Source organism: Nerophis ophidion, linkage group LG10 (assembly GCF_033978795.1).
Source record: "Nerophis ophidion isolate RoL-2023_Sa linkage group LG10, RoL_Noph_v1.0, whole genome shotgun sequence".
NCBI classification, from domain to species: Eukaryota; Metazoa; Chordata; class Actinopteri; order Syngnathiformes; family Syngnathidae; genus Nerophis; species Nerophis ophidion.
The window spans coordinates 33,829,997-33,847,702 of record NC_084620.1 but is presented as its reverse complement, the minus strand read 5'-3'; the positions used below and the strand labels follow the sequence as shown (position 1 = coordinate 33,847,702).

Here is a 17,706-nt window from a genome sequence, read left to right as displayed (position 1 = left end):
AACAATTAGTTTCCTCAGTTCCCAAACGTTTATTGAGTGTTGTTAAAAGAAAAGGTGATGTAACACAGTGGTGAACATGCCCTTTCCCAACTACTTTGGCACATGTTGCAGCCATGAAATTCTAAGTTAATTATTATTTACAAAAGAAAAGGAAGTTTATGAGTTTAAACATCAAATATCTTGTCTTTGTAGTGCATTCAACTGAATATGGGTTGAAAAGGATTTGCAAATCATTGTCTTCCGTTTATATTTACATCTAACACAACTCCCAACTCATATGGAAATGGGGTTTGTACAATAAGAATAAAACTAAAAAGCAACAATGACAATAAAATATAGCAGTAAAATAAGAATATAACAAGAGAAACTAGGCAGTAGATTATATTATATTAAATATATAATGTTCATTTTATTCAACATCAGTTGAATAAAATTGGTAAATAAATTACATAAATAACATCCTGTAATTTGAGCTTGATATTTTGTATTCAATATTCTGATTAAAAATTAACACAAATTGAAGCAGTTTAAGACTGCCAGACTCAATTCCACCTATTTGACTGATGAATATTATCACAAGGACAAATAGACTACTATTAACCGCAGCATCTAAGTGTAAAAAAACACACACACAAAAAAACAAAAAAACACTGCGATTTTTATATTTTCCGATTGTGCTTTTTCTATTTTTGAACAGAGAGAACAACCTGAACTTGTCTTTATTTTTGAGTTATCATGCCATGATTTTACCAGCCCGCCTCACTTAGGAGTACATTTTCCTCCTTGTGGGCCCTCAGCTAAAATGAGTTTGGCACCACTGATCTGATCTCCTCAGTTTTACAAGTTTTGTTGGAGATGATGGTACATGTGAACAGAAATAAGTGTATGATTTTAGCACATCAGAACATGGGTGAATTACAATAATGACATGCTGTAATTTGAGTTTGATATTATTTATTCCATATTCTGATTAAAAATGAACACCAATTGAAGCAGTTTAAGACTGCCAGACTCAATTCCACCTATTCGACTGATGAATATTATCACAAGGACAAATAGAATACTATCAACTGCATCTTGTTAAGTGTAAAAAAAAAAAACCCCAAAAATACGATTTGAATGTGCTTGTTTAATTTTTGAGCAAACTTTATTTTTAAGTTATCATGCCATGATTTTACCAGTCTGGCCGACCTGGGGGTATATTTTCCTGAGTTTGACACCCCTGATCTGATGTGGTGCAGCGTAGCTCGGTTGGTAGAGCAGTCGTGCCAGCAACCTGAGGATTTTAGGTTCGATTGCCACTTCTGCCATTTTAGTCACATCTGTTGTGTCCTTTGGCAAGACATTTCAACCACTTGCTCCCAGTTTCACCCACACTGGTTTAAAAAATGTAACTTAGATAATGGGTTTCACTTTGTAAAGCCCTTTGAGTCACTAGAGAAAAGCGCAGTAAAAATATAATTCACTTCATTGACTAAAAGCTCAGTAGGTCCCTAAAAACAAGCAAAGCGCTCCTGTCACACAGAGGATCTTTAAGTAGCATTTGTGCAGTGGGTCCCTAAAAAGAAAAGAGCTCTCACATATCACTTTGTGAAGCATTTTTGCACATGTTGGACTTTGTTCCTCAGTAAACCTCAGCTTCCCAAGTGCTGGCAGCACTCATGCAGGCTATGATGCTCGCGTCACCGTTTGTGACTGAAGGCAAGACACAGTTATCCCAATGATTTTGACCAGTGGGGGTAATACTCATTTTAGCTCAGGGGCTTGCATGGAGGAAAATCCATTCCCATGTGGGCCGGAATGGTAAAATCATGGCATGATAACTTAGAAATAAAGACAACTCCAGGTTGTTTACTTTGGCCCAAATTAGAACAAGCACATTCTGAAAATCCGGTCCTCTCCCTGTACGATCAGTGCCAGAGCTTGGTCCGCATTGCCGGCAGTAAGTCGAACACATTTCCAGTGAGGGTTGGACTCCGCCAAGGCTGTCCTTTGTCACCGATTCTGTTCATAACTTTTATGGACAGAATTTCTAGGCGCAGTCAAGGCGTTGAGGGGTTCCGGTTTGGTGACCGCAGGATTAGGTCTCTGCTTTTTGCAGATAATGTGGTCCTGATGGCTTCATCTGGCCGGGATCTTCAGCTCTCACTGGATCGGTTCGCAGCCAAGTGTGAAGCGACCGGAATGAGAATCAGCACCTCCAAGTCCGAGTCCATGGTTCTCGCCCGGAAAAGGGTGGAGTGCCATCTCCAGGTTGGGGAGGATACCCTGCCCTAAGTGGAGGAGTTCAAGTACCTAGGAGTCTTGTTCACGAGTGAGGGAAGAGTGGATCGTGAGATCGACAGGCGGATCGGTGCGGCGTCTTCAGTAATGCGGACGTTGTACCGATCCGTTGTGGTGAAGAAGGAACTTAGCCGGAAGGCAAAGCTCTCAATTTACCGGTCGATCTACGTTCCCATCCTCACCTATGGTCATGAGCTTTGGGTCATGACCGAAAGGATAAAATCAAGGGTACAAGCGGCCGAAATGAGTTTCCTCCGCCGTGTGGCGGGGCTCTCCCTTAGAGATAGGGTGAGAAGCTCTGCCATCCGGGAGGAACTCAAAGTAAAGCCGCTGCTCCTCCACATCGAGAGGAGCCAGATGAGGTGGTTCGGGCATCTGGTCAGGATGCCACCCGAACGCCTCCCTAGGGAGGTGTTTAGGGCACGTCCAACCGGTAGGAGGCCACGGGGAAGACCCAGGACACGTTGAGAAGACTATGTCTCCCGGCTGGCCTGGGAACGCCTCGGGATCCCCCGGGAAGAGCTAGACAAAGTGGCTGGGGAGAGGGAAGTCTGGGCTTCCCTGCTTAGGCTGTTGCCCCCGCGACCCGACCTCGGATAAGCGGAAGAAGATGGATGGATGGATGAATGGATGGATGGATGGATGGATGGACATTCTGAAAATTTACAAATCACAAATAATCCTTTGGACAAAACACTTCCAGTGCAGTTTCGAAAAACACCGTAAGCTTAAACTTCGTCTTAGTCTATCTACAAAGCCAGGATTACACTTCAAGTCAGTTTTTCTGGGATTGAACAAAATAAACATGTAAACTCTTCTAGGTATCAAATACCTCCTTTGTCATGTCCTCGTATCAATCCAGTGCTCACTCAACAAACCGTAAGAAACGGTAGTAAAAACGTTTCAAAAGGGGTAAACTTTCTTGTTTTTGACAAAGACTTTATGGGGGAGTAAGCGTGCCAAATGTGTTCGTAGCAGAAGACAGAGGTGTTAAGTTTCATTTGGGTCGAGGGAGAGGAGCCGCAGCAACGCTTTACTTTGTACCTCTTGCTAGTCCTAACAGAATTGCTATTGTGACATCCAGTGGACACATTTAGAAATGCAACTCATTTTAATACTTGGCAAACTCATCACACGAGCCAGATAAAACCTGTTCACGGGCCGTACGTTTGACACCCCTGATTTAGACGCTACTTTTGCCTCATTTTAAGTGGACAATCAATCCAGACTGTAATCCAAACTTCCCACTGACTACTTTAAAGCAGTGTTTGTCAACCTTTTTTGAGCCAAGGCACATTTTTTTCCGTTGAAAAAAATGTGGCGGCACACCACCAGCAGAAAACATAAAAAAAAACTTAGCTCACTAGCTGATATTGACAGTAAAAAGTCGTTATTGCAAATTGTTGGATATGACTTTAAACCATAACCAACCATGCATCAATATAGCTCTTGTCTCAAAGTAGGTGTACTGTCACCACCTGTCACACCACACCGTGATTTATTTTGAGTGTTTTGCTGTTTTCCTTGAGTTGGCGATTTGTCCAGGGTGTACGCCGCCTTCCGCCCGATTGTAGCTGAGATAGGCGCCAGCGCCCCCCGCAACCCCAAAAGGGAATAAGTGGTAGAAAATAGGATGGATTGATGCTGTTTTCTTGTGTGTAGTATTTTAGTTCTTGTCTTGCGCTCCTTTTTTGGTGGATTTTCCTGTTGGTATTTTCCTGTAGCAGTTTCATGTCTTCCTTTTGAGCGTTATTCCCCGCACCTGCTTTGTTTAAGCAATCAAGACTCTTTAATTCTTCTTCTTTGTGGGGACATCGCTGATTGTCATGTCATGTTTAGGGTTGGGTATCGAGTATCGAGTATCGATTGGAACCGGGACTAACTTTCCGATTCTCCCGGAATCGTTCAAAAGTTTAAATTTCGATTCCTAGTTTCGATACCCAGTCTGCCGACCGGAAAAAAATAACAAGTCCGCCAACCCGGAAGAAGAAGCCGCTGAACACCAACGAAGAAACTCCCACCGCCGGAAGTGTTAGCATAGCCGAGCCTATGTAGCCGAGCGAGTCAGTCAAGCATGGATAACGGGCGTCGACGGTCGAAAGTGTGGCTTTATCTTACTAAAAAGAAATTAATATCGGTGAAATGTAACACCTGCGACAGGACTGTTTCGTGCTTAGGAGGGTGCACATCGAACATGATGAAGCACCTACGAGTTCATGGAGTACAAATAAATGCGTGTCCTGTCTTCGACAGGAGACACTATCTGTCCAGAACGCTCACGCATCCTGCCTGAGAAGGCAGATGTGGTCATTTTCCCAAACAAGAACTGTCGCTGATTTTATACTGTACCTGCTGCTAATCTGGACTGGGTTTTGCAAGTTGTTTCTTATTGTTTATTTGCTTTTCTGCAGTAGGTTAGCCCATCATTGGGAGCGCGGTAACATGTTTAAGTACCTGCAGCATCTTACACTTGTGTGTGTAAATGTGTTTTCATGAGGTTTTCAAAAATAAAGCTTTCTTGATGAAAGTGTACCCCTGTGAAAATGTATTCATAATGTATAATATTTATATTCAAGTTCATAGATTTGAAATATATATTCTAGTTGAAAACAGCCCTGTGAGGAATTTATAGTAAAGTATATAAAAAGTTAATAGAATTAAAATAGATGGAGAATGTCAGACTATTCCATTCAGAAAGACTGTAGGTTAGCTAGCTCATTTAAAATATCCTAAACTTTTTTTGACCCTGCCTTTTTTTTATTTTTTTTAATTTAAAGAAAGAATCAGAATCGAGAATCGTCAGGAATCGGAATCGGAACAAAGAATTGGAATCGGAATCGTTCAAATTTAAACGATACCCAACCCTAGTCATGTTCGGATGTACTTTTTGAACGCTGCCTCTGCTCCACACGATGTAAGTCTTTGCTGTCGTCCAGCATTCTGTTTTTGTTTACTTTGCAGCAAGTTCAGTTTTAGTTTCGTTCTCCATAGCCATCCCTAAGCTTCAATGCCTTTTTTTGGGGGCACTCACCTTTTTGGTTTAAGAATTAGATACCTTTTTACCTGCGCCCTGCCTCCCGTTTTCGTCTTGTGATCACGACAAACCATGTTCCCGACCTCTACAAAGCAATTAGCTACCTGCTGCCACCTACTGATATGGAAGACTATTCCAAGGTTAGTCTGCCGAGCTCAAGACAGTACAGACACTCAACAACCGCATGATATTTTTGATTATAATTACAGTTTGCGAAAAAATATTTTTAACCCAATTAGGTGAAATTACATATTCTCCCACAGCACACCATACTGTGGTACACAGTGGTTGAAAAACACTACTCTAAACTAAAAGCATATCCATTTCTGTAGTATTGTCCTTTGCAAAGGGCTGACATGTCCGTCACCCGTCCTGCTTGAATGCCATTCGATCCAAGAGACGAGAAAAACAGAGCCTCTCTGTCCCATGCAGCTGACGAGAAAGGAGGAAATGAGCAAGATGTCCACTGATGGACAATGCGTGTCACCTGTCAAGCAAGGGAGGACATTTTCCAGAGTAACCTGACCGTTGAATACTCGCACTGTACCGTCTTTGTTTCCAGGTTGACATGTGATATGTGCACATCTGCTCAAGCCTTTGTCTCGTTCACCCTAAGCGAAGGAACGACGGCCAAAAGGCCCTCTGAAGAGGGCCCCCTCGAGTCACTATGCCACATAGTAAACAACACCATGTGACCCCCTAAAGGATGCAAATGCACACAGAAGACAAGGTAAAAGGAAGGGGAGATGTTACAATACCAGAAAAAGAAGGGCTGTCAGCAGTAGTTTGCAAGATGAAGCAGACTCCATGGCTTCATGAAGCCCTCAAAGCAGCTGTCCTCCCCGGGTCAGTCCTGTCCGCCTGCAGCCCTCCTCTCTGTCTCCTCAGGAGGGACGTGGATTAGAGGGGAGGGTAAGGAAGGAGGGGAGGTGGGAGGTATTTTCTATGTGCAATGTGAGGGCGAAAGGAGGGGTCCCGTGTCGTCTGGCCAATCAATAAATGGTCTTCAGTCAAGCATACAAACGAGGACTTGGACGCCAGCTGCAACATCACACCTTTATGTTTATTATTGTTGTATATTGTCTCCTCTTTGCTTGTGTCTGACTTCTTTTTTGGTCTTCGTATGCGCCTTCTTGACACCTTAGAGTCCAGACATTGAAGAGGTTTTTTGCTATTTGTTGACAGTTACATTTGTCAAACCAAAAAAATATAACAAGAACATCATCGGCAAGGTTGTGTTAGTAGTAGTAAATAGTAGTGGCTAAAGAGAACCTAGATTTGTATTTACATACAGTATATGCTGCTATTTTTTTTCCAATGCTTTGAACTCCGCGGCTGATTAAACGGTGCGGCTAATTTATGTATTTTTTTCCGCTAATGTCCAGAATGTTTTGTATTCAACAAATAGTTCTCATATTTCACCGACAGACACATGAAAATGTGTGTTATTGTTTGCTCTATGACGTCAACTTGTGGATGAGTTTGTTCCCTGCGGGTGCTGATGGTTGACATGATACTTCTGCATTTGTGGAGGAGGTATATTTGTCCATAGCGTTTCTGTTCGAAGGGATTGCTTTATTTATCGTTTAGATTTTACAATATTACAAAAACAATTCAAATTTACTAAACCGTCCCATGTGTGATGTCTGCAGGCGTGTTTTCATGCATATTTGTATGTGCTATCGTAATTTAATCAAAATAGCATCATTAGCGAATATGCTAACACGTTTACAAGTATCTCTGTAAGTATTATTAACTTACAAGGGCCTTTCTTTGTGCATTGTTTCAGTTTCGTAAATTCACCAACATGTTGCCGTGGAGTTATTGAGGCTGTTAAGCTGATTGGAGAGCTTGCTTCCACAGCTAGTGGGTCCTTTTCGATGACATCAGCTGTTTTACTGTTTGGAAACAACTAAGGTATGTAAATATATTTTTTCAAAATCTTTTGTACCGGTTTATATCTTCGGCTTGTGGTACTGTGCGGCTATATAAATGTAAAAAAAACGTATTTCCATTAAAATTTGGTGGGTTGGCTTCAATACTGGTGTGCTCTACACAGGGCCGCCATAATGAATGTGCCTACCTGGGCTGAAGCTCAGGGGCCCCTACCTAATCAAGGCCCCTTGATTGTGAAGGTGGAATGAAATGATTTGTGTTCATGGCTGTCAATCAGAGACAGCTTTGCTTCGTGTAGGGAAAAAATATACGGCTGTGTTGTTTTTTTCCTGCTGCTCCCAGAGATGCATAAACCCAGGTCGCCAGTGTGAGAGGCGAAGAATACTAACTGCAGAGCTAAAAGCACATGCAATCTCGCAGTTCGCCAGCACTATTTTTGAAGTTGACAAAAACGTGCATGCACTTTTCGCAAAGGAGACGTTTTAAGGAATGATTTTTATAATTTGATATTTTTCTTTTTTTCAATTATTTTTTTTCCCAGGGTGGTTTGATTGATTGATTGAGACTTTTATTAGTAGATTGCACAGTACAGTACATATTCCGTACAATTGATCAATAAATGGCAACACCCGAATAAGTTTTTCCACTTGTTTAAGTCAGGGTCCACTTTAATCAATTCATGGTAATGGTGGTGTTGTGGCTTAGGGGCAAAACCCCCTCAGGGCCCCACCTTAAGGCGGACCAGGCTCTACAACCTGGAAAATATATTTTTCACAAGGACTAAAAATAGCAAAGCAGTCTTGTGAAATATTGACATTTTCAATGTGAAGTGTCCTTTATGATCTGCAGCTCCACAAAACTGCAGACAGCACTCGTGTAGCCCCCCAGACCATGATGCTACCATCACCATGCTGGGCTGTAGGCAAGACACATTTATCTTAGTCCTCACTTGTGTTATTTAGACTTGTACTACCGAGACCATAGTGGCTGTATTTTTTGACTCATTTCAATGAATAGTAAATCTATACAGCTGTACATTGACTACTCCAACGTATAGCCATCTCTACAGTGTCATTTGAGAAGATATGATCAAATAATTGCTGAAATGCAAAGGGTGTTCGTGACCCTTTTTGAATCTTGTCACAAAAGCTTTGTTCCTTTTAGACTCCTTAAAATGGAGTCTTTCAAAACATCTGGAAGTTAAGGCCCACTGGATATTTCCTCACTGCAGTGAAGGTGGGGGCAGGTGGAGGGACATTTCTGGAAGAAAAAAAAAAAATAACAGCAAGATGGACAGCTCTTGGCACACATGGACTGGGTCGTAAACTAAGTGACTTTCCAGTTCCTGCCGTGGCACAACATAACGGATTATAGTAATTGGTGCCAGTGTGCGCTCATATAATACAACTGTGATTCAGCTCCAAAGACAATACTCTGGAGTCGAGCTTACAAAATGGACATTCACTTGGTCTTTATTCGTAATTCTTCGATATTTACTTTTAGAACGAACGAAGAAGTTTGTCGCATATTTTGCAGGTGTAAAAAAGGTCCAAAAATATACTTCCAAGTTGGCCCTGCTCTTGCCAAGGACTTAAATGTATGTTTGATTGACACCTGAAACGTCCTTGAATGAGGCCAAAAAAATGCGCACAACTTTGTAAAAATACAATTTTAAAATCAGGCTTTGCTACAAATCTTAAAATTAAATATTTCCAACTATCCATAGGATAGTTTAAATTTTAAATTTCACCACACTAGGTGTGGTGAAATCACCCTTTGCATTTGACCCATCCCCATGTTTACTTCCTGGGAGGGGAGCAGGGAGCAGCGGCGCTGACCACGCTCTGGAATCATTTTGGTGATTTAACCCCCAATTCCAACCCTTGATGCTGAGTGCCAAGCAGGGATGCAATGGATCCCATTTCTATAGTCTTTGGTATGACTTGGCTGGGGGTTTTAACTCACGACATTCCAGTCTCAGGCCGGACACTCTAACCACTGAGCAGGTTTCTGCTGGGGTGGAGGGTGCATGGAGCATACCCGAAAAAGCAACCAAGAGAGTCGACTCCACCCTCAGCCACCTACTAACTCTTGGCCAGTGTCCAGTCTGCATGGATGAGCAAGGATTTGTCTAACGAGACTGAGGTGTCCGATACCTGCTCATTCAGCCAAGACACTGTGAAGCTTGTCCGTCCCGGCGCTCAGCGCCATCTCCGCGGCCCTGTGTCTTCATCCGCATCTCTTCCAGTCCCTCCAAACGGACTCTGGTGTGGCAGAGACCCAGCAGCTGGCCTCCATGGCCAAGAGGAAGATCCAGAAGTTCACAAAAAAGAACCGCAGAAGCCACGAAAGTGCCACCCCTTGTCACACAGTCGCAAAGGGTCCCGAACCAAAAGGAAAAAAAAACCCACATGGAAACAAGAGGGGAACATCAGGAATATGAAAGGATGACACAACAGCACAGAGCTCCTTCCTGTCAGGGTGTGTTGGCGACGAACTCCAAGATGCAGAGATGGTGGCAGGCATTGAGTAGGAAATATGATTTAATCTTCAAAAATAAATGTAAAACACAAACCAATAACTAGGAGACAGAAAGACTGGAAATAACTAACGGTTGACAGGAAAATACAAAACAAGGAGCTTGGAGACAGCACACAGTAAATAGCTATAGGAACTAAGAGGAACAGCTTACCGCACTGACATCGACAACGACAAGAGGTAAAGACAATCAACCGGTAGGAGCGGCAATAATCCAGCACCTGACTGGTGCACAAAGCAGGTTCAAATAGCAGCCGGCTGATTGACACCAGGTGTGGCCAGGTGCCAATCAGCCGCAACTGATTGGAAAACAGCACTCAGGGAGAAAAGCATGAAATAACCAAAATAAAAGCGCTGACAGGAAAACAAAGACATACACAGAGGAAAAACTAACATAACCAAACTGTTAGGGACAAACCTGACACTGCCACTACAGCAACGCTATCATGGAAAAATGATCTTGCCGTTAAAATGTAAGAGTGATGTCAGTACTTTAGCAAAAACCACATACGAGCTTTGCAAGTACATTTGTGTCCTTTTGCGCACCTCAATGTTACGTTGTTGTATCAAAATAAAAGGTCTGAATAATAACTGGATTTCCAAAAATCCTGGTTCAAAACTCTGGAATGGAGATGTCATTCCCAAGTGCATTTGCTATATAAAAGCTATTTATAAAAAGAATCCACCAAAAGTTTCACCCCACAAATGCTCAAGAAAATTGGAAGTGTCGGACCCGTACTCCAATTTGCTGCTTGTGTGCTTAGTCTGGATCCAATTAGGCCTCAACCCCAGTGGAGAGACTCTTTGATATCCTAATGCAGAACTCCGTTGACAAACGGTACCATTTAAGATACGCTGACATTCTGAGGTAGAATTCCATTGACAAATTGGACCATTTAGCAAACCTATAATTTATTTCTGTGCCTGACTCTGAACGTTGCTTCACATTCTTGTGCCGATTCAATTCCCTAATTTATTTTGGATTCTTGATGAACTAGCTACATGAGGATGAAATGATTAATGCACTGTTACAGGGGGACATAGAATCTATATTTGTTGTTCACTGTACAACCTAGATCCCATGAGGCTAAATACTCAACTTTAAGGTTACCATGAACGGAAACTTGTTTAAATTATAAATCTTTTATTATAGTTTTAAAACAATAGTTACCTAAATCAGGATTACAGATAGCTAAATATCTTCAGACTAAAACTTTTGCTTATTGTTTGGGTGTGCAGCGGCTATGTATATAAAAAAAAAAACCCCAAAAAACCTGGACCATTCATCAAAGCAAAGGCTGAAACTGCTATAACCACCAACGAAAAAGCTGGTCCAATATGTTCTGACGGCTCTGTAAAGCCACGGTTTCGCTTTTCAACCTGAAAATTGAGTCACACCACGAACATGTGTTTTCCATTGTTGGGAACGTATCGCGTGTTGTCTTTGGCGCTCAGCGGAAAGCGATAGTAACGTGATAAAAGTGGTCAAAGGCAGGCTCTGGAACATCCTCTGTTGTGTGACGTTTTTCACTGTAGATAATGATGCCATAACGAGGAGAAGGTGCAGCAGGTCCCTCATCGTGACCTGTGTCTGACCTAAATATGGCAGCTGCTGAAAGAAGACGGCAAACCTCAAGCGCCCATTTCTTTCCTTTTTGAGAAAGTCGTATATTCACTGAGTTTCCTTTGATATATGCGCAATTAGGTTTTCAACAGGGTATGCATCAAACGGTGGAGGACGTGAAGGATCTTCTGTGGCTTCCAGCAAAGTTCAAATAGGAACTCCCTGCTTTAGAAAAATGTCTTGACCGAAAAAAAAAAAAAAGTTAAATAAACAAATACTGGAGTCGGATAGGAGGACAGATAGGGGTAAGTACCTTTCACAGTTAAACTTATAGGTGGGTTGCAATCACATGACCTGGAGGCACTTCTTGGTTTCAGACGATGGTCTAAACCCAATGAGGCTACTGTTATTTACCTGCATCAGAGCAATCTATCAATGTCTTAGTATGACTTTGGTAAGCTATGAAGCTGCACCGCTTGATGGATTGTACTGTGCTTCAACATAAGAGCATTGTTATGGTGTGTGTATAAGGTAAGATGTATTATCAGGCATTTTGTTTTGCAACATTACGCAAAAGCAACTTTTCTTACCTTCTGGTACCTGCTGATCTGTATTTGGGATCTGCATTAGTCCTGAAAATTTGGTCGATAAGCTTTTTCTTCTTGTTAAGGGATATTCATCCTCCGCTGTTGCCATTTCTAATATAAAGTAGTGTAATGTTGTTACTTATATCTGTCAGTAAACTCGCCATGAAAGCGCTAAAACATACCGGTGTAGTGAGTTTACATTTTTCACCCAAGGAACTTTAATTATTAGAGAGTCCCGGTCGGACGTTTTTTCACGGGACACATTTCCGGCGTTGTAATTGTTATACTAGTGAGCCACGGATGAGATGTTGCTTCGTTATTGATTTAAGTAAAGTCTGACTGTCATTAAAACAGTTAGCTCCATCTTTTGACACTTCTTCCACTACCGTCCTTGCACGCTACACCGCTATAGCAAATATGACGGAGAAAAGACGCTGCCGAAGGTGGGCCACGTAAATAAGACCGGCCACAAAACGGCACATCCTGAAGCGACTGTCAGAAAGTGGCTTGAAGATGATCTGTAAAACATAATCCATGCACATTTTGACAAAAGAACCACCATCACATGTTATGTATACCACAAGGAGGTGTTTTAAATTTCAAAAATATAAATAATTAATATGAATCCTTTTATGCACCCTATAATCCGGTGCGCTTTTTTGTATGAAAAACAACAAAACCTGACTTGACCCACCCTATGGTCCGGAAAATACGATACAAACAACAATGAGGGCAGAGCCAAAAAAACACAAGGACAAAGTAGCGAGCAAAATACTCACTAGAAAACAACTCAGGGGAACTGCACAGGCTGGGACTGGAAATCCGGACCACACCCGAGAAGCGCATGGGAGTATGGCACTCTGGCGACCAGCGTAGTGAAATTTGGTTTTGCAAAATAGGTCCCTTTTAAAGTAACAGTACTCATACGACTACTAATATAAGTTTAGTTAGTTGAATAAACAATGCTATGAATATACATTGGACAAACTGAGAATTAGTTTCCACAGCAATTATATTAATTGTATCCACAGTATTACCATACACCTGCAGAAAATAGTCAGGTTATATTTGGGGAGATTTATACCAACCAACAGGTTTAAATTTGAATTAAAAAAAAATAAATCCTTTGGGCGTTTATCCATAACCATTTTTTCATGAGCACACGAATTGCCGACTTTGACCTGCCAGCGCTGCCATCATTCAAATTGTCTGATATTTGTACACAAATATTGTGCATGGTCAGGACTGTTCATACGGTAAAACCGACTGCTTGATGGAAAAGGAGAGGAATTGGGAGTGCATGACTAAAGAGCTCCCCCAATCCCACATTAAACTCACACCAAACAGGCGCTTTGGAGGCCTAACAGCTGTCTAAATACGCTACCGTGTTGCAATAAAAAAAGGAAACCTCGTTGGCTGCCCCCAGTGGTTGGAAAGAGCAGCTACACAAAACCTGCACAAAACCAAGCAACCAACCAGTCACTCGTGCACGCCATCCTCTGTCATTATCTCCAAAGTGAGGTCACTGACAATTTGGTGAGGAATGCTGTAGGTTTTCTTGTGGTTCAACCTGGAAAACCCCAGGCGCCGCAAATAATTACCCCACACTTTTACAGTCTAAACAAACCCTTTTCTTATCGCAATTATCACATGGATAGCGAAGAATGTGAACTTGCTTGATTTTGGCGCAGATCAAGTGATTGATTGGCTTCACCGCCCAATCGGAATCTGTTTCAAATCACGAGCGGCGTAGCAACACCCTTATTGTGCACAACAAGTCGTATATTTGCTTTGTTGTCCCCTTGGTGTGCCTCCCTATCCGATTTGGAAATGTTACTAATTGGTGGAACAATGGGGAAATGTGTATGTATATTCCCTCTACAAGACATTTTATAACACTTGGCTTGGTTTGTAAAATGTGGCTATTGACAAAATCAATGCTTCCGAGTTTCTAGTCCTGAAGTAAAATGACATAAACAGTTATTTGACATGAGAGTCTGGCTAATTAGATTTTTCTGTGTTTTTTATTAATAATCCCAGTAACCAGAATATAAGAAAGCTCTTAATATAATGTAAGATGATCCCAGATATAAGACCACTCCTAGCACATAAGACAATGTTTGTGAGCCTGGATAAAAGACAACTCATGCCACATAAAACAATCTGTCTTGTGTAAATAATTAAACTGCAAATACAAGATGGACCATGACACATAAGATGTGGTTTCCATGTAAAAAATCTCAAGACCCCAAATCGAGAAGCGCCATCGCACACATACAGTAAGATCTCATGTGTTTTGCATTCATAAATGTCTGGAAGGACCTTATTGTTGGACAAGCAAAAGCACATGTTGGACAGTTTGCATGAATAACTGTCGAATAGAAGATCACTTAAGACAATATTGTATGTTGTTTGCATGTATACATCTCAAGACCCTGAATTATAAGACGACACATAACACAAGAAACGATGTGCGTGGTTGACATGCATACTGTAACTCCCTCATGTGGTTTGCACCTTTAAGTCTCAAAATGTCCCATATAAAATGGCAAGCAGCTCGTAAGACGAGTTGTGATGTAGTTTTCATGTTCAAATCTCAAGACTTAAAATCTAAGACAACCCATCGCACACGTACAGTAAGATCTTCTGTGTTTTGGATGCATAAACATCCAGACCCCCAATGTAAGATGCACCTTAATATAGGACAGTGCTCGGCAACCCAAAACGTTGAAAGAGCCATATTGGACAAAAATTACAAAAAACAAGTATATAAGTCTTATAATGAAGGCAACACATGATATAAGTGTCTATATTACCAATACTAGCCTACTATCAAAACAAGGCTGAAACAAATATTAGTTAACAGAAATGTTGAAATTTAATATTTATTCTACACATTTTCACAACATGGGAAAATATTAGTAAATCAGAGGCTACTCAGAGGGTGAGATAACGCCTGGAAATTACCAGCTTTTAATGGCCAGAAGGTATAGGAGTGTGTGTCTAAGTTAAAGGAAACGGCAGGCTGTCTTCTTCTAATTCATTACAATCTCTGGCAAGCTCGGTAATGTTTGCTGTAGTCTGGAACAGCATGTCACACAAAACGCTATCAGAAATACAGCCAATTTTACATACAGGTAATGTGTCATGAGACATGCAAAAAATAAATTATATACAAAGAGAATACAAGTAAAGAATATTAAATGAGCTCAAATATACCTACAAATGAGGCATAATGATGCAATACGTACATACAGCAAACCTAAATAGCATGTTAGCATTGACCAAATATGCCTGATTAGCATTCCAACAAGTCAATAACATCACCAAAACACACATTTTGTGCATTCACGCACAGCATTAAACTTTTGGTGGACAAAATGAGACCAAGAAGGAGTGGAATATTTTACATCCAAACACTCTGTTGCATCCCAGTCCACACTATGGTGAGTTCAATAACCGCCGAAATTAGTAGGACAAAACATTGTTCACCAAATACTCTTATCAGTGAAGCATACACACCAACATATTAAATAGTGGGCTTTCCAACAATTGGGAAGGTTTGTGTCATGTTTGCCTTCAAACAAAAAACATACTAAAACAAAACAATTATTTTTACCCCATCTTTTTCATTTTTCAATAATTTTTTAAAAATGTTCCAGGGAGCCACTAGGGCTGCATTAATGAGCGGGAGCCGCAGGTTGCTGACCCCCGTTGTAGGACAAGCCAAAGTGTGGCGCAGGTTGGGAGAGTGGCCGTGCCAGCAACCTGAGGCTTCCTGGTTCGATCCCCACCATCTCCCAACCTCGTCACGTCCGTTGTGTCCTTGGGCAAGACACTTCACCCTTGCTCCTGATGGGTTGTGGTTAGGGTCTTACATGGCAGCTCCCGCCATCACTGTGTGAATGTGGAAATAGTGTCAAAGCACTTTGAGTACCTTGAAGGTAGAAAAGCGCTATACAAGTATAACCCATTTAACCCATTTTTGTCTGCTCTCTCCAAGGCCAATATAAATCGACACTTTGCACACATGTTTTGCATGCAGAAATCTATCAAACGGACGACAACCTTGAATATAACAAAATCTACAGAAATACCTCCAAAAGCAGCACCATAAGGACATGAGTGAATTATTTGTGTATATTACTTTGCTGCCTCTGAACTCTCCACTCGTTATTAAATGTAAACTGCAAAAGGTAATCCTGTGTCGTGGCCTTTTAGTGAACAACCCCTCAATTTGCAGCAATAGCGAACTGATAGCACTTCATGACATTTGTAGAGTAATTCTCCACTGCAGCGCAGTACGGTGCATGCCCAGCCGTTAACAAGCACGGCCATTAGAGCCCACATTAAGAGAAATGGATACGTTTTTGGTTGCATGTCGCCCAGTGGTTAACCTAAGCGGCTTGCCGCATGGGTGGCGGACGGGTAGTGGAGTGGAGGGGGGGGGGGGCATCTTTCAGCAGCAGGTAATTACAGGCAGGATAACACCGTTGCTTACACTGGAGATTACAGCAGGCCTCCCGAGCCAAGTGGCCACAATGGGCGAGTCATGCAGAAGCTCTACACCGAGTGCAATGCTTCTGTGTTAATTGGAGTGCCATCCAGTGATAAACGGCCACGAGCATCTACCGTCGGCGGACTTGGAGCCTTAAAAAGACCAGTGCACGGCGTTAAAAGACACAAAGTTTGCTCTCACAAAACACAATAACAACAATTTCAAGGACAGACCCAAATACAGATGAAACTATTGTGATTGGTGGAGCATGCAAACAACACAGAGTTGGGACCTGATCATTTACAAAGTTGGAACATTGTGTAATTCGTATAAAAAAAAAAAGAATTAGATAATTTGCAAATCCTTTTCAACTTATATTCAATTGAATAGACTGCAAAGACAAGATATTTAATGTCCGAACTGAGAGACTTGTTTTTTTTGCAAATAATCATTAACTTAGAATTTAATGGTAGCAACGCATTGCAAAAAAGTTGGCACTGGGGCATTTTTACCACTGTGTTACATGGCCTTTCCTTTTAACAATACTCAGTAAACGTTTGAGAACTGAGGAGACCAATTTTTGAAGCTTTTCGGGTGGAATTCTTTCCCATTCTTGCTTGATGTGCAGCTTAAGTTGTTAAGTCCGGGGTATCCGTTGTCGTATTTTAGGCTTCATAATGCGTTACACATTTTCAATGGGAGACAGGTCTGGACTACAGGCAGGCCATTCTAGTACCCATACTCTTTTACTATGAAGCCACGCTGTTGTAACACATGGCTTGGCATTGTCTTGCTGGAATAAGCAGGGGCGCCCATGATAACATTGCTTGGATGGCAACATATGTTGCTCCAAAACCTGTATGTATCTTTCAGCATTAATGGTGCCTTCACAGATGTGTAAGGTACCAATGTCTTGGGCACTAATACACCCCCACACAATCACAGATCCTGGTTTTTGAACTTTGCTCCAATAACAATCCGCGAGTGATTCTTTTCCTCTTTGCTCCGGAGGACATGACGTCCACAGTTTCCAAAAATAATTTAACATGTGGACTCGTCAGACCACAGAACACTTTTCCACTTTGCATCAGTCCATCATAGATGAGCTTGGGCCTAGCAAAGCCGGCAGCGTTTCTGGGTGTTGTTGATATATAACTTTCGCTTTATATAGTAGAGTTTTAACTTGCCCTTACAGATGTAGCGACAAATTGCAGTTACTGACAGTAGTTTTCTAAAGTGTTCCTGAGTCCATGTGGTGATATCCTTTACACACTGATGTCGCTTTCTGATGCATTGCCGCCTGAGG

General features: G+C 41.7%; 1 protein-coding gene across 2 annotated transcripts in view; it reads right to left on the bottom strand.

Moving 5' to 3' along the window:
* Positions 1-17,706, bottom strand: part of adamtsl3 (ADAMTS-like 3) — a 152,094-nt gene that overhangs the window by 59,500 nt on the left and 74,888 nt on the right. Inside the window, exon 1 of one of the 2 annotated variants that reach the window (XM_061913552.1) lies at positions 6,076-6,215. The exons of the other annotated variant lie outside the window; for it this stretch is intronic. Within the exon in view, the coding sequence (XP_061769536.1) occupies positions 6,076-6,126 (51 nt within the window). The 5' untranslated portion in view covers positions 6,127-6,215. Of the gene's footprint in view, positions 1-6,075; positions 6,216-17,706 lie in introns of those variants that run through there. 2 annotated transcript variants of the gene reach the window in all.